We start from the raw sequence: 17913 nt of genomic DNA, 5'->3' as shown, positions 1-17913 counted from the left end.
ATATAAAGTTTAAGAAATGTGTCCCAAAAAGGTCTGTACTTTAAAGGGAAGGGTGGTTGATATGTGAGCATCACTTACGGTAACTCTGGCAGCCCTTCTACTTGTTTCTGTGTGGCACCATTCAGCATTAACAAGGCTCTCTGAGATTCAAGGCAAGGCCGCGGTCCTATTTTCTTTGCTATCTGCATCTTTCCAGCCCCATGCACACCAGCCTTCCCCAAAGCTGGCAAATAGGAATATACCTGTTGCAAAATAATATTATAATGCTTTCTCAACTACCAAGACCTAGAAAGCACTAAAAAGAAATTATCTGATTCATTTCACCATTAGATTGTTTATGTTTTCTTGGTTGCTATCCTTTCTCATTTGAACATGCTAAGATATTAAGAAAGCTGCTAGTTCCATGTCATTAATATGACATATGTAAAAAGAAAAATACCTTCTTGAAAATAACTATTTTTTCAAATTCACTTTAGATGCTCATCTAGCAACCTTCTTCTGATTAGTCTAATGCCCAATTTGTTATAGTTCATCTGCATATTTTAAGTATTTATGGTTTATGTACACCAGTATTTTGTCATTTCCATTTTGGTAGTACCTTCCTTGGGGATGAAACAAGTCTGGAATAGTGGAAGAAGAGCAAAAGTCGTTAAAGACAGAGATTGCAGCAAAACACTACCTGCCCAATTTGCTCCAAAAACAAGCATGTTTCTCGTTTGTTGAAGAAACTGAAGACAGTAGATCTTAAAAACAGACAAAATACAACTGGAATACCTTGAATCAAAGCAGCTTATATAAGTGTATATATAAGATAAAGAGGAAAAACTTGTCGTATCATTTACAAATTTTGCTTTTTAAATACCATTAAATACTACATAAATTTTTTTTGGATCTACATCTTTCCAAAATTATTATCTTATGTGCTATGGCAAGGAAACAAAGATTTTTGTATTATTTTTCTGTTATCAATCCTTAATTACTCTCAACAAAGTAATTAAAATTTCTATTCACCAATTACTTCATTTCTGAGGTAGAAAAATACCCACTCTTACACAGATTTGAAAGGTTGTATAGACTGATATAAACTTCAAAGATTTAGGGGTAATAAACTCTGTCCAATTATTAGAAATAACAAAAATCATTTTAAAGTTGAATTTATGAACTCATTTTTTGGCAACTAAAAGAACTAGAACAGAGTGGTGCTTACCATTTTTTGGAGAGAGAGTGGCTCAGAAGACATGGTGATGGAACTCTGTGAATACAACTTTTTAAAGACTGCCTCTGCCACAAACATTTGAAGCCAAGAGGAGGAGAAGGAACAAATGAAAATCTCTAATTCCTGTGAAGAAAAGTCTGTACAAGGCAAGAGAAATAAATATAGTTGTTGCTACACCCTGTAAAACTTCTCTTTCTATAAAATATATTCTGCATGGGTGTTATTCATTGAAATGATAACGCCTACACCAGTAAGATTCATTCAAATAATTTTAAACCACCAAAAAATAGATTCTTGTCTTTCAAGAAACTAGAAATTTTATTTTTTTAAGGTGCATGTTCTCACATTTGAAACAACCATTACTTTTTATTACTTTATTCTTTTTACTTAAAAAAATTTTTTTAATGTTTTATTTATTTTTAAAAGAGAGAGACAGCATGAGCAGGAGAAGGGCAGAGAGAGAAAGAGACAGAGAATCTGAAGCAGGCTCCAGGCTCTGAGCTGTCAGCACCGAGCCTCATGCAGGACTTGAACTCATGAACTGTGAGATCATGACCTGAGCTGAGGTTGGCCACTTAACTGACTAAGCCACCCAGGTGCCCCATATTTTTTTATTTTTTTAAATAAAATTTTCGAAATTAGATTATACACACATGAATAGAGAGGTGATATATGAATACATAGGTATAGGATTTTATCACTATATTTTCCAACTAATGTAAAGATCTCTTCCCACAATAGAGTTGTACCTTTGGCAAACCAGTGTTTGGTTTCTTAATGGACACATATGTTATCTGAGATGACCAAAAGAAAGAAATTAGACCTTTTTCCAGGACAACATCCATGAATCCTATCACTGCAGAGGAGGAATAAATGTAAAGAAAAGGAAAATAGAAGACAAGCAAACATATAAGGACATCCTTAGAAATCTGTACCCATTCTACTATATAGGAAGTAGGGGAGAGGGCTATAATTTTAAGGGACAAAACAAACAAACAAAAAACCCACCAAGAGCCTCAAATTTTTTTTTCCAAAAACCTCAAGTTCTCCAATAACACAGAAATGCATAAATAGACATGAAAACTGAAAGAAAGGACTATTTGCCACATAAAATAACTTATTCGATGTTATGAATTCCCCATTGGTACTTTCTGTATAAGTAACAGAATGGAGGATACAATGGAATATAATGAATAAACAAGACCAATCAACAAGATACTAAAAGAGCCAAAATTAAATAAAAACCAGATATTATACAATATGGTAGATTCACTACTGTAGGGGAGAACATTTTTTTCCTCTATCCTTCCAGGTTCTTTTGGCTAGTCTATTAATTGAGTTGACATAAGACAGATTAACATAGGAAAAACAAATTTAATTCTTTTCATATGGATGCCTCATAGACATGAGAGGTTCAAAGACACGTAAATAAGGTTTACGTGCCATCCTGGTTAAGGAGAATGGAGGTAGGGGTCTGTGGCTTCAAAGGTAAGGAGGACAATTTACAGGAAACTGGGAAAAGCAAATGTTTGGTAAAGAAATATTTGACATGCTATGGAGACACAAGGGGACACAGAGAAGAATCTGAACAAATAGGCTCTGCCAAACTTGCCTTAGCTTACCACACCTAGCTTATATTCTTTATAGTTATCTCTGGTGATATTTCTCCTCCAGAACCAAACCCTCTATCCATTTTGAGAGAGAGCATATGCACGGGAGGGGCAGAAAGAGAGAGGAAGAAAGAGAACCCCAAACAGGCTCTGTACCGCCAATGTGAAGTCCTATGTGGGGTTCCAACCCGTGAACCATGAGATCATGACCTGAGCTGAAATCAAGAGCTGGATGTTTAATCAGATGAGCCACCCAGGCACCCCTCCCCCAAGGCCTTTTGATTCTGATTGTCTATTTCAAAATAATTCACCTGCTAAAGTGGCACATTCTGAGGTGGCATATTTTGCTTCCCTCCATTCCTGCCTTGGAAACTTCCCAAGAAGTTTAGCATTTTAGAAGCTGAGTGGATAGATTGCTCCACGACACTGAATCAGTTTCCTAGCCCTGAGAACTGGTCAGCTCAAGTAAAAGAGTTGTGTCTTATTTCAAGAAGTAGTAATGCAGGTGGGCTCCCAAAGTCAGGTCTACATTGCACAAACCAGAATTTACTAAGGTTCTTTCTATGGAAGCAAAAGTTAATGGCTGGGGCAGACTCATCTAAATTTCTAAGTTCTGAAGGCAGCCAGTCAACATTTCTAGATGTCAGCTTCAAAACATTTTCAGATGGAATGAGGGCAGGCATGGGAATCTGACAGATTTTCCTGGTTTGCAGTGTGAATATCTCTGGTGAGTTTTCTGAGTGGCCACACAGCAGTAGGTATGAAGACTGTCCATGCATCAGCTGCTGTGAAAATTTTTCTCAAGTTTATGTCAAGTTGTCCAGCTTTTTCTTGCACAGCTTCAGGAAAAGGGCAATTTCAGTTTTCAACAATTCCTAGTCAGAAAGGTGGGAAAAAACTTAGAACTGTCAGTTTGAAGAGTTATAGCCAAATATTGGAGGGAACAAGAAGAATTCAGCCTCTAGTCCAGTTTACAGGTAGAAAACAAGACCTCAAAGACAATTAACAGAAATAGAATTTGATATCCATAAAAGTATATTACAGAAACAATTTTTCTTTCTACAGTCGCACCCATTCTCCCAAATATAACCACAATGAGACAAATTCATTTGCAAATTAAGTCTAGTTTCAGTAAATGTGGCTGATTATTTACATAAGTGCAGCAAGAATAGTTATTGGTCATATAGATGCTTTTTAAATCTGCTTTGCTGGAACTTTTCATAAGGATCTCAGATTCACCTTTTTTTTTTTTATAATTTTAAAAAAGTAACTTTTTTTTTTTATAGTAATCTCTATACCCAATATGGGGCTTGAACTCACAACCCCAAGATGAAGAGTTCATGCTCCTCTGAGCCAGCCATACACCCCAATGACTAAGCTTTCAAAAGACTCTTAAGACTAGGAAGTTAAGCAAAGTTCCTGCCATCAGACTTTGCCTGCAATACCTAATACAGGTGATAAATTCCTCTTTTCTTAAGTTCTCCAAAATATCCAGAGGCTTCTGAGCCTGCTGGGAAGTGACCTTGTTTACTTGGTAAGGCTGCTGGGAACCCTGAAAGCAAGGTACCAGGCTATTTTTCCATGGGGACTTAATGGCTCCATGAAGTGAGCTTTAGTTCCTTAAAGCTGTCTGGTCATAATGTGATTCTATGCACATTCTAAAATATGACATTACAGCCAAAACTTTGGCAACACAACCAATGTTTCCAATTGTGTCTTTTTACAAGGAAAATGGATTCTTATTGAACTTATGCAAATAACTGTACTGAAAATAAGAATATTAAGAAGTTTCTGAGTTCCAGAGAGATCAGGCAGGGAGACAAAGCTAAGGTTTTTGTCTTTGTTAACAAAGGTATATTTTACCCATTTGTTGTAAAGTTTCTTTAAAAGTGGAAAAACATAACATTAAATACTGGTAACACTTCAAACAAAAGGTTATAAAAATTATAGTCATCCTCATTATTAGTCCATTCAGTCCCATAAAATTAATTCTTATTGATTATGACCATATATTTGTTTAGGAAACAGGGTTTCTCCATCAGAGTTCTGCAAATCCTTACCCAGTTAAAGGTATGAGCTGAAAATTATGAGAAACAATATTCTAGAGCATTTGTCAGAGTCCTTTCCATGAATCTCTCTGAGGATGACACATTCACAAAGGCAACAGAGTAGAACAGTAACTCTGTAAACAACAAACTTAAAAATGGCCCTGGTTAAGGGTCCGGTGAGAGTTCGTAACAATGCAATGCCATTAACAAGACAATCTGTTTATCTCTGTGGCACATATCTTAAGATGATAACTAGAAATACAAGTAACACCATTATACCTAGGTATCACATTTCTGGGAATTTTATATTATTTTTGGAACACTTACATACAACTATAGAAAAACAACATAAGGAAGGCTTAAGTATTACTTCTTGTTTGACAGTGTTTCCCATTATGACCTATCACATAAACCTAACTCGTTTAGAATTACTCATCTGAGCAAGGAGAAAGAAAGTACTTTTGCAATATTCCAGAAATCCTCTGCAAAATCCCAAATTTACTTCAAAGTCAAAAAAGACTTTAGAATTCGACTTTGAGACGTTTGTCAAGAATATCAAAAACTTTGGGGGGAGTCTGGGTGGCTCCTTCAGTTGAGTGTCTGACTTTGGCTCAGGTCATGATCTTGTGGTCTGAGTTTGAACCCACACTGGGCTCTGTCCTGTCAGCTCAGAGCCTGGAGTTTCCTTTGGATTCTGTGTCTCCCTCTCTTCTCTGCCCCTACCCTGCTTGTGCTCGCTCTCTCTCGCTCTTTCTCTCTCCCGTTCAAAAGTAAACATTAAAAAAAATATTTTAGAACACTTGGTCAAATAGGATTATAAGCCACTGTGAAATAATTTATCTAAAGTGACAAAGAATTTGCACTAAAAATAGAAATTTAAGTAGCCAAAAAAAAAAAACCTAACAAAAAAAACAATCACCTTAGCAACAGAAAACATTGTCTTCTTAAGTAATCAAAAACTTAAGACAACAGAGGAACTTACTTTGATAATACATAGAACTGTTGTTTACTAGGCAGATTACTTATAAGGTGAATAAAGGGGCACCTGGGTGACGCAGCGGGTTAAGCATCACTTTGGCTCTGTTCACAATCCCGTGGTTTGTGGGTTCGAGACCCGTGTCCAGCTCTGCGCTGGTGGTGTGGAGCCTGCTTGGGATTTTCTCTCTCTGCCCCTTCCCCACTTATGCTCTCCCTCTCAAAATAACTAAATAAGCTTTAAAAACAATAAAAGGTGAATAAAAACCTTTCATATTATCAAAAGCAAATCGATGGTCCAAGAAAACTTTGTCCTTTTAGCAGATGAAAGAATACTTTTAGTCGTACTTAAATGTAAGTACATTATTGATCTCAAAGGTTATTTTTTTAAAACGCTTAAAATAAATTCATTTAACTTTAGCCAATTTGACCTCAAAGGTAAAATTATCTCTCCTTCACATTCTGAAACAATGAGGAAAAAATTACTTGTTTCCCTCTTACCAAAAACACATCTCCATACCTCATATTCTCTTAGTCAGAAACTCGATTTACTGTTCCTTGCATGCAGTTATTTCCCCTACTATTTCCAGTAGTCTTTATTACATATATTAAGTAAATTCTTAACCGTTAGAAATTTTAATTTCTAGTAAAAATTAAGAAGTAGACAATTGTGCTGTTACCAGCAAATTTTGAACATTTAATAATTTTTAGGAATATATTATTCCTCACAGTAAATTTGCCAAAGTGACAAAAGACAAGATTACTAACACAAAAAATATCTTTATTTCCTCTGTGAAATCAAAAGTGGATAAACCAGGAGTTAATGTTTCAATATTTCATCTTATTTAGAAATGATCTAGTATTTTTATCTCATTTAGAAATTAATTCCTACCAAGGTGCTGGGTTGTCTCAGTAAAGTGTCCAACTCTTGATCTCAGCTCAGGTCATGATCTCACAGTACATGGGTTCGAGCCCCACATAGGGCTCTTCACTGACAGTATGGAGCCTACTTGAGATTCTCTTCTCTCCCCCCTCTCTCTCTTGTCCCTACCCTGCCTGTACCCCCTCTCAAAATAAATAAATAAACTTTTAAAAAATTAAAGAAAAAAAAAGGAATGAACTTCTATCATGTAACTTGACTTTGCAAACACAACTCAAGGATTTATAATTTTACCAAAGAGATTTGGAAAGCTTTTAAATACATATACCATAAAATATAGTTGTTGTGGAAAAAATTCACCTAAAAATTCTCATCTCACTTACATCTACCAAAATCACTTGCTTCCAACAGTTATGTTCAGATTACCCATGAATACATCATGAGACTTTAGACAAAGACAACAATCCCAACCTGTTTTTGTTGCTGACAAATTTTTCAACAGAGTGAAAAATTAGTAAAAAAGTAAAAGCTGTATGTCTGCATTATATTCTATGTTGCTAATTTTAAAGACATGTCTATTGTAATTAAACCAATGAACTTAAACTAGCTTTAATACTAAGTGCTTTTCCAGATTACATGGACCTAAAAGGCATTTGTCTTATGTATTAGTCTTACGTATTTCTGAGAATTTTAAGATTACTTAATTAATATAAGCACTTGTTTGTTTTTAAGCCACTTAAGTAGAATTCTTTTAAAAACTAATATTAAGCAACATTATCCAGAGGTAGAATAATACATCTCACACACACACACACACACACACACACACACACACACCCCAGCAAACAGCTAAAACAAATTTTAAAGTTCTTTTAAAATTTTAACCATGAGATGGGTATGATAATGCAAAACTTACTGGTTTTTAAAAGAGCAATTGGATCCAAATTTTGTTTTGACAGTTGAAATAAGTTAAATCACCTGCTCAGATGGCTAAAGCTTTTCAATATTTATGGAGATGACACGTAAGATTTTTTATTCACTTTATTTCCACAAAGCTCCTTTTTTCCCTCCTTCTTGATAAAAAAAAAAACCTCTCCCTAAAGTTTGCACTTCAAAGAATGGGTCTTAGGGATTAAGGGTCTGGGGGTAGAAAATTCACATCACAAAAGCACAAAGTATCCAAGTTTTCTCCAAGATGCAGATTTTGGGGTTTATATGCCTATTATCAGAGATGTGGGGGTGATTACTATTTAAAATTTTCTTTCTTTTTAAGTGAGGGACAAATCTATTTTCAATGTCACAATCTTTTATAATATCCGCACGCATTTATAAAGGAGTCTTGGGGAATGGTAATTGTTTCTAAATGGCTTCATTTCTGGTTTTGCAAAGATTTGTAGGATAAAGACTTATATCATGGAAAGAATTTCTGACTAAGATAGAAACCAAAAGATTCCTATATCTACAACTTCAAGGTTTAGTACAATATACCTTTGTAAAGTTTCTATTAAGCATTTTAAACCACAAAGGCCTTTTTTCAGACTGCACAATTCAACCTGGACCATTCACCTTAGGGGAAAAAGACTCTACTATTGCTTCTATCAGATCCTGAACATCAGCCTTCAGGCCTTTAGTGATCATTTGTTGGAGGATCTAAGAGATACTTTGGTCACCAGTTTCCTATGGGAGGGCAGATTTTTCCTCAGGGAGCCATCTGGCTTGTCAGTTAACTACAGCAAAACTATGGGTAGAACATCCTTTTGCAGCTAATCAAGGTCTCTGTTAGTGGTGTTGTGAATGGCCATTAAGCTTTCTGCTCTCTAAATTTGGTAGTCTTCTCAAAGTGGAGGTAAGAGGGCTTTATAATGTCAAAGATCTGCTCCTGTTCATGGGTCATGAATTCTTTGCAGTAGGGGTGGATATATCCTCTAGGGATACTGCACAGGAAGGCCCAAAGCAGGCAGGGCCTGATTACAGAGCCCTGGGAGGTAGAAGGAACTGTAAGAAACAGTAAAGTAAGGCCTACTGCCCATCACAGGTGTTTCTGTTTAAATTTACTTCCCAGCCTTCAGCATTTACACTAGAAACCTATACACTCGCCTCAGCAGTACAAACTGGAAAGCTCTAGGTAAATCTTTTAGAAAAAGTAAAGTTAATACAAGTAGCTGCGTAGGTAAGAATTTTCTAGGGAAGGCAGGGTAATTTGGGGAGTTAGGAAATTTGCTGAGGAGATGAGACTAGAATTTAAGATGGAGAATTTACACAGGATTTGTACTATAATTCTTGTTCTAATTTCTGTTATTTAACCTTATTAAGACTCCCTAAGGCTACCTATTACATTCATCCCTATGGGTACATTTTTAAAACTTTTTTTTCAGTTTTATTTTATTTGAGAGAGACAGATAAAGTGCAAGGAGGGAAGGGGGGGAGAGAGAGAGAGAAAGAGAGAGAGAGAGAGAGAGAGAGAATGAATATCCCAAGCAGGTTCCACACTGCCAGCTCAGAGCTCAATGCAGGGCTCGAACTCAGGAAACTATGAGATCATGACCTGAGTCAAAACCATAAGTCGGACGCTTAACCTACTGAGCAACTCTGGTACCCCCTTTGGGTCCTCTTTTTAAATCTGGTCATTGCATAGGCACCAACAAGACAATTGTTTAAGATGACATCTTTCTAAAAATTTTCCTTTTAGATATAACCAATTACATATTTTTGTATTATAAAGGATCTACTGTCTGGCCATTGACAAGAGGGATCATGTATTAATAGAACTCATAAGCAATAGCAACCAATAAGCCTTTTTGTGGAAAAATCCAGAGACAACTTTCCATGCTTTGAATCAATCGTTACCATGGACACAGAGATAGTCCTTAAGCGGGTATAGAAGACACAGCCCCTATGATCCAAGAAGTTCACTCTAGGAGTCTACAAAAGTTGTTACAGTTAAAATGGTATAATGATAACAGTGTCTCCAGTTTCCCAGGAGAATGTGAAACACTTCCAGTCACACACATGCTAATCTGTGACACCAGGTAGGCACTACTGGAAGAGGACGTTTCTAGCACTAACAAAATGACATAGGTTGAGATGGCGGAAGCCCCTAATGGACTGGGTAGGGCCTTCCATGACAAACTCCCCTCACAGGCTGCACCCTCAGACAAAGGGTGCTGCTTACGGCTTCCTGTCTTGGAACCCCAGTCTATTCAACTGGCCACCAAAATGCATGCTGGTATGTGCACCTTCCAGCAAAGAGGATAGAAAAAATTCTCACTGGTCACAAATCCAAGTTCTTAAGAGACAGAATGAGAGAAAAGGAAAACCTCTTCCAGTTTTTCTTGTATGTACACTAACGGAGCCTTGGGTCTCTCAGAGCCAGAGTAATACTTAATGGGGACACGTTGCTCAGCAGGAAATTTTGAGTTATTTTACAGAGACTTCATTGCACAGAAACTATCTTGAGATTGGTGGGTGAGCTACTGTCAATCTAACCTTATTGTAGGACCAACTTATCCTAACATGGGAGTCACTGAATTAGGTAGTGAGCACGCTAATAGCTTTTAAGTGCTTATCTGTGCCCACCAATCTTGCAGCTTTGGCTTCCAAAAGCCTTTACCTTATGTGCATGTTAACCCACAACAAAGCTTGTCTAAACAAATGCCAATTTGATGAGAACCAGAGAACCATGAACTCACAAGTGTGTGAGGTCAGTGGCTCAAACAGCAGGTTTATAGGGCTTGTGTTTCTGTTACACTCTATAGTTTCCTCCTTATGACAAATAACACAACATAGAGACAAAGAAAAAGTGACCATCTTTGAGAGGAAAATGACCAATAAAAACCAAGAGAACTCAGGGTTCCTGGCTGGTCAACTGGAAGAGCATGCAACTCTAGATCTTGAGGTCATGAGGTCAAGACCCATTTTGGATGCAGAAATTACTTAAATAAAAAAGTTAAAATAAAACCAAGAGTACTAATTACACACCTTACCCAGAGTCACTGTATCCAAGGAACTAGTTTCACAAATATTTCCTCCTGTTAGTCTAAATTTATAAAAGGAAAAAGAGGACTCTCAGCATTCTTACACTGCACCCTAGAGGCATAGATCTGGGAAACTGACAGGGTAAGAATTCCTACCTTCTGCTGGCTTTCTGAAAATGGTCCCAGGATCTCCCAGGAGTAGCAGCCACAGAATGACCACCATCCGGACACTAAAATTACTTTCTCTGTGATCAACTATAGGGGAGGAAATTTTTTCCTTGACACTTCTAGGTTCTTTTGGCTGGCCTATTGATTAAACTGAAATAAGGCTAACAGGAGAAAAACAAATTTAATTCCTTTAATGCAGGAGCCACACACAGGAGAGATTCAAAGACACTTGGCAACTGACACTATCTTGAACTTAGGAGGGAAAGAAGACAGGAAGATGGGAAAGGCAAATGTTTGGTAACCTTAAAGGTTATTGTGAGTTAAAGACCGTTGAGGACCAAGGACTATCCTGTTCAAAAGAGATGATCCAAATGAAGTTATTCACCCAGAAAGAGTATTTGATAGGCTTTTTAAAAAAGTTTATGGAGTCATGCCACTCCCCTGTTAAAATAGCTTCTAACAACATAGCTTAGGAGTTCCTCTGCAAACTCCCTACAACTTCTTTGCCTTTATTCTGGCCACTCTTCTCTTTGCTATCAGCTAGCTACCATAAGATTTTAAACAGGCCCTGCTTCTTCCGATGCAAGAGTTTTTGGTAAACATGTTTTCTAGTGGGAGCATGCTTCCCTGTTTCTGCCCAACTCCTACTTTTCCTTTAGGTTTTGCTTTACACTATTACCTGATATGAAGTTTAAGTTCACACATCTCAACATCCCGTTTTTCTTGTTTGAAGCACTCAGAGTTATAAAACATTTACACTAATCTAATTATAGTCTGTTTCTCTCACCAAAAGCTACAAAAAAAATCAAGGGCCATGTTTTGTTACCCGTCCCCCCGCCCTCACTCTACATGGTCTTTATATCAGGGGCTGGGAGAGCTGCGAAAATACTTGCTAAATAAGCAAAGTGAGCAGAGACACTCGGATGAGGTAATCAGTAAAATTATGAAAACATTCTCATGGAAGAGGTCTGAAAAAGGGACAGGGACAAGAATAGAGACTTGAAAACGAAAGTCAGAGTTTGGAAAAATTATTTATCAGGAAAAATAATGATGTAGCCTGGAAAGGATGAAGGGAGTTTCACTAAATTTCTCTAAAGATGTAAAAAATACTATAGTAGATTTTGATGACAGGTTTTCTTGCCATTAAAAAGAGGAGAAAAAATAAGTTAGAAGTTACGAAACAATGTCTTGCTGTCTATTTCTATAAATAAAGTTTTACTGACACATCGCCATGTCCATGTATGTACATCTATGCAGGAAGCTGCTCTTCCTACAACTGCAGAGCTGAGGAGCTGGGACAGACTCTGAGCCCGTAGAGCCAACAATGTTTACTATGTGATTCCATACACAAAAAAGTTTGCCACGCCCTACTTTAAGCCAATATACCAGAAATTTCAATAAGCATAAAAAAGTAATTTCAAATCACCTGATCTTAAAATATAGGAAGGGATATATGAAAACTCTCTGTTTAAAGTATTCAGAAATAAAAAGAGAATGACATCCATATGAGTTAATGCACATGAGATCTGAAGGAAAGAAGAAAAGATTTTACTTATCTACTGAAGTATCTCTTACCTTAACTTTCTACAGAGCAAAAACAACAGTTTTACTAAACTAAAATTAATAGGTTTAAATCTGAAAAGCATCATAATATGATTTGTACTTTTGCACTGAGAAAAACAAAAACATACAGTTGGCCATGAGAATGATGGACTATTATCTTCAATTAAATGTTACATAACAGCCAAACTATAACATCTATATTAGAGACTTAGGAAAAGCAAAATGCAGTTGATGAAAAATGCGAAGAAATTTTTTAAAAAAGGAGCATCCACAGAGAAAAAGAAATGGTTCTTCATCAAAATATTGACATACTGACAAAAAGGACATTATTAAAACACCTGGGCCACTTGTAGGGATAAAAGTTACTATGCTATAAAGTCCGTAACAAGCACTTTAATTTTGTATATTAGCTATAGAAAAGCTACTTGCACTCTCTTAAAGATGAACTGTTCACCTCATTTGTCTCTTGACAAAGGTAAAAAATCAAGCCAGACTAACAACAAAAGTGTACGAAGATATTAATTTGAACCATTTCAGAAATATCTTCAATTTTTAAAACGGCCTACCTGTAGCTCAGTTAGAAGCCCAAAGAACTAACTATGTGTATTTTGAGTAAAACAAAACAAAACAAAACAAAAAAGGGTTAAGCCTACTTTTTAAACATGGATATAGTTTAAATCTCAACTAGAGGTTTTTTTTTTTTTTTAATAGTTTATTACCAAGTTGGTTTTCATATAACACCCAGTGATTCAACTAGAGTTTTAACTACTGGTGATCAAACATATTGGGGGAAGCAAAGTAATCACTCAGTATGTCAAAAGGATCATAATGGTAACATTAACATCTAGCTTTAGCTTAAGTCAGTCATAGGCCCAAACTTGTTGGGTTTAAACTTGACAGGTGAACGGAGGAAACAGCAGTGGATAACAATACCTTGCTTTAAAGTACAGTGTAAATCAGAATATGAGAGAAGAAAGCATTGAAGCTGACTTATAACATATAACGAAACCCTATTAGTATAGGCTCATACTTCCTGCATTTGGCTAAATTATGAGATAAATTGTATTACCGTCAAGGTAACTGACACATACTGGAAACAACACCTTCAACTATACTGATGGCCTCTAACGCCACTGCTAATCTTGTCCTAGGTCCCCCATTGCAAAGAAGCTTCATTATGGAATAATAATAAGCGGGGAATCCTTTTAGCTGAATGTTTAGTACTCATGCTAGCAAATAATGCCAGAAATCTGCTGTTTCTAAAACAACAACAGCAGCAACAAAAACAACAGAACCACCCAGTAGGAATGGTGTGAAAGAAATAAGAAAGGATTGTAAAGGAAAACTGAATTTGGGCTAAGAAATGTTAAAAAGTCAAGCAACAAAGGACAGCAACCACCAAAGTAACAGTAATCACTCTTCAGCTCAAAGAAAAAGGAAAAGAAAGAAGATAAAATGTTTTAGATAAAAATCTTCTAAGTTCCATAGTATAAAAAGAGACCTCTCTTTGCAGAGGGCATCACCAAATATATCCTGAACCCGAGTTTTAATCTTGGATTCCTATTCTAGAATCTTTCTTCAAAGTATTAAAGTGACTGACAGCATATTCAAGAACTTTCTCTTTTACATAAAACCTAGATATACTGAAACATCTGCGTAACAAAAAAGAATATTTGGCAGTCTAAAATTTTTCAAGTATATAAAAATGATCTTTTATACTTGAGGGCCACAAAAAACTCACTTATTTTAAAATACATTCATTTTAGGAAGTTAGGATACAAGAAAGAAAGACAAATAAACAGATTCATAGTTCCCTAACCTGACTGTGAAGTTCATGAATGGTGCCTCAGGTCTCCTGGAAGCCTCCCTCCCTCTGGAGACCAAGAGTTAGGTAGAACCGTTCATAAAGTGAGCATGTGAAAAGGTGTTATTTTAGATGGAATTTTATAACTAGAATAGATGATTGGGGGGGGAGAAAGAGTGAGAAAATTATACATATAAATCACTTCTTTTTGCTTCATCCATGCTCATTTTTGCTATATCACCAGACTCAATTGAAAAGAAATACTAACAGCTTTTTATAAAAAGAAAAGTTATACAGCAACAGGTACATGGGGCAAATATTTTAAATAGTCCAAGTTAATGCAAGTGGTTTTATAATTTAAGCATTCTGAGTCCATGAGTTTCATTTTACTACTGTTAAGTATCTATGCAGGAAGAGACCTGGAAGAAATTATTTTCTACTCAACCTCAATGATTAGAATTAAAAGGACTGAAAATAGTTCTTACCATGTAAGATTCTGAAACACAATACATAAAATAGTTAATCTATTTCTTCAATGAAAAGAGAAATAATAAACTGATTTAAATTCATCTAGTTAATACAAATATTAACAAAAATTTAAAAAAATTGTCTAGTTAAACGTTTACTTGCATAGGGTAGTTACTTACAATTTTTAATTATATGATTAAGGAAAATATTAATAAGATTACATATAAATAAATATTCCCAGGTACTATTTTCTATATTACTATCTAACATTCCATTTTTGTGAAATCATCAAAATAATATTTTAAATAATAAATAATGTGGTGGGGGTGAAGGCTCATGTAACATTTAGAAGAATATAAGAATATAAATGATATCATTTCATAAATGATATGAGTTCAAGAATATAAAAATACTTAGATACTACTAGAAAGAAATCGATGAAAAAGTTTAATGTTTATCTGAGTGGGAACATTCATGATGAGTAATTTTTACCTTCTTTATATTGTTTCTGTGTTATGCATGCATGCGTGTGTATGTATGTGTAACAATTTTAAGAAAGCTTCCTATGAACGTATGTTAAAGATTACAGACTACCTAAAAGAGAATCATGTAATAGGTCTAAGAAAAACACAGCACACTTACCATCACATGAAAGGGAAACATAACTTCCTAAGTCATCAGACATGTGACGCATCACATTTTTACCCCTTTTCAAGCCAAGGAAGATCCAATAATCTATTGCTGCTCCAAGAATTCCAGTCAGTAAGTAGGCTAGTTCATGTTTGAAGACCTAACATTAAGATGGGAAAAACATTAGTAATGCATATTAAACCAGACGTTTTTTATTAGTGTTTATTTCAAATACTTGTTGAGGCAAAACTTAGAGTATGCTAATACTAAAAGGTATTCCTGAGAACTGGAGCAAGCTAATTCGCTCTCTTCATTTTCTGCCTCTCCTTCCTGCCCCATCCATATCTACATTTTTATATCCATATGACAAAACAGTTAATAAAACAAAACCTCCAATACTTAAATATGGATAGGTTATAATAAACTTTTAAAATGTCATTATTCAATAGTGTCAAGTACTTTACTATGGCAGTAATTCCATTAAAACATGGAGGAGATATCTGGCTTCTGTGGATTTTTTTAACAGGAATACAGATATTAAATAATAAAAAAAAAAGACTGGCCATCTCTACTGTTTATATATAAAATTCACCTTTATACTTTTCCAAATGGCATATTCCAGAAAAAGACTTAAAAAAATAAGAACTTTAGCAAATAAGATTCTCCCCTGTTGTAAAGAAACAGATTGCTTAAAATTCTAATTATTAAATTGTTTCAAGTTACATTACCTAATTTAGGGATGGACAGAGATCAATTTTTAAAGAATAAATATTGTTCTATATTATCCCTTCTACATTAAACATTATTAAATTCCTATAAAAAATAAAGCAAGCATACAAACTTTAATTAGAGTAAGTATGCTTTACTCTAATGCAGAAAATCTCTAATCCATAAACTATGAAGGTAAAGAGGAATAAAAATATTTTTAAACACCTTTGATTTAAATATTAACACTTTCCTACAATGACATTAAAACTATGTGAAATTCCTTTATCTTTGGTATTTGTTCTTTACGTGGGTTGGGTGTATGAAAAAAATTGCCAAATTAACAGTTGGGTAGAAAACATGTGAAAATAAATGTTAGAGTATCCAAATAGTTTCTAAGTGCGATGTTCTGGGACTATGCTATACCATATGGTATTAGGGACAGAGAAATCTCTAACCATCAGAGACGACTGGATTTCTTTCTTCTGCCCTCAGCAAACAAGGTTCCTATAGTATACAATATTTCCTAAGAGTATCATCATTTCTTATTATAAGAAGCTATTATTAACTTTAAAACTGAAGTTCTAGTTCTGGTTTATTGTGCAAGCAGCACATACACCAGGCCTACCAAAACAGCGTATACTGAGGAAAAGCCCAGAGTCAGGGTGCTTAGGTAGGTGTGCAATTTTCCTGTGGCTCTTTCACACTGTGTGGCAGCACTGCATTAAGACAGGGCTGGACATTAGAACGTGAGAGACAGACTATGAAGAATGGGGCTGAGGAGATTTTAAGCACGATTAGGGAAGCACTACCCTTCCCGTAACATCATCAGGGGCCTCAATACAGAACCTTGACCACTACTCGATCTGCCAGGTCAGGATTCATGAATGGGCATCAGCACCACCCTCAGTGGAGGGCTGTGTTTAAATCCTGCAGCTGCAGCTGTAGGGCACGGGCAGCCAGCAGGAGGACTGGCTGTATCAGCAGGCAGAGAAAGTACCGACTCCTCCCGTAGTACCCTGCTGGGGTCCAAGACAACAGCTGATCAGAACTCACTCTTCTGCAGTGAGTCTTAGCCAGTATTCAAAGCAGTCTGCAGGAAGCCAACTCTTTATTTTGTAAAGCCAACATGAAGATAATCACTCTGAGCAAGTTTTATTTCCCACGGTTCAACTTATCAAGAGGACATAAAACAAGACAGTGACAATCTACATTTGAACTAAAAATTGATCATATCAAGATTCATGCCACAAAATGCTCCTTGCAACACAATGTCTACCTGAATGTCAGCAATGACACTACTCAGGAAACAATCAAGAGATTGGGAATTTTTGATTTCTCAAAATATTCCCCATTCTAAGGGTAGAATAAATCAGGATCACTTCAGATCCCTGGTCATAAGACTCTGAATACGGAAAAGGGAGGTTAGCCCACAGAGCTAGGTCTCATGTAAAACCACAATCCAGCAAATTAAAAAAAGACCCCGCAAAATCAACCAGCTGGGACCTTTCTCTTTCCTTATACAAATGGTCGTACACATGTACTTGATACCACAAACTAATTTTGATACTGCCTATTACTCAATTTACCTTGATACTACTGTTATTAAATAGAGATAGGGAGTACTTGCAAGGAATGACTATAGCTTCTTTACCATGATAAGAAAAATCTTGTTAAAATTATTATCTGTGTGACATTCGCTAAACATTCACACTATCACATATTCATAGTAGTAACTTTTTATATAAAAAGACACTTTCAAATCAGATTTTTGGACCTTTTCATATATATATTCTTATCTATGCCACTCACCATCACCATAGGACCAAGTTATTGAGCTATGACTGTACTCACTGCAACTTTAACAGCGTA

The 17913-nt window shown here is 35.8% G+C and overlaps 1 protein-coding gene across 1 annotated transcript in view; it reads right to left on the bottom strand.

Moving 5' to 3' along the window:
* SLF1 (SMC5-SMC6 complex localization factor 1) overlaps window positions 1–17913 on the bottom strand; it is a 99767-nt gene that overhangs the window by 32065 nt on the left and 49789 nt on the right. The window contains exons 15-17 of the mRNA XM_029942617.1: window positions 15349–15496; window positions 1208–1353; window positions 79–242 (exon numbers count right to left, since the gene is read on the bottom strand). Of these exons, the coding sequence (XP_029798477.1) occupies window positions 79–242; window positions 1208–1353; window positions 15349–15496 (458 nt within the window). The remainder of the gene's footprint in view (window positions 1–78; window positions 243–1207; window positions 1354–15348; window positions 15497–17913) is intronic.

Source organism: Suricata suricatta, chromosome 6, assembly GCF_006229205.1.
Source record: "Suricata suricatta isolate VVHF042 chromosome 6, meerkat_22Aug2017_6uvM2_HiC, whole genome shotgun sequence".
Taxonomy (NCBI): Eukaryota; Metazoa; Chordata; class Mammalia; order Carnivora; family Herpestidae; genus Suricata; species Suricata suricatta.
Note: the sequence above shows the minus strand (reverse complement) of the source record. Positions and strands in the feature narration are given on the sequence as shown.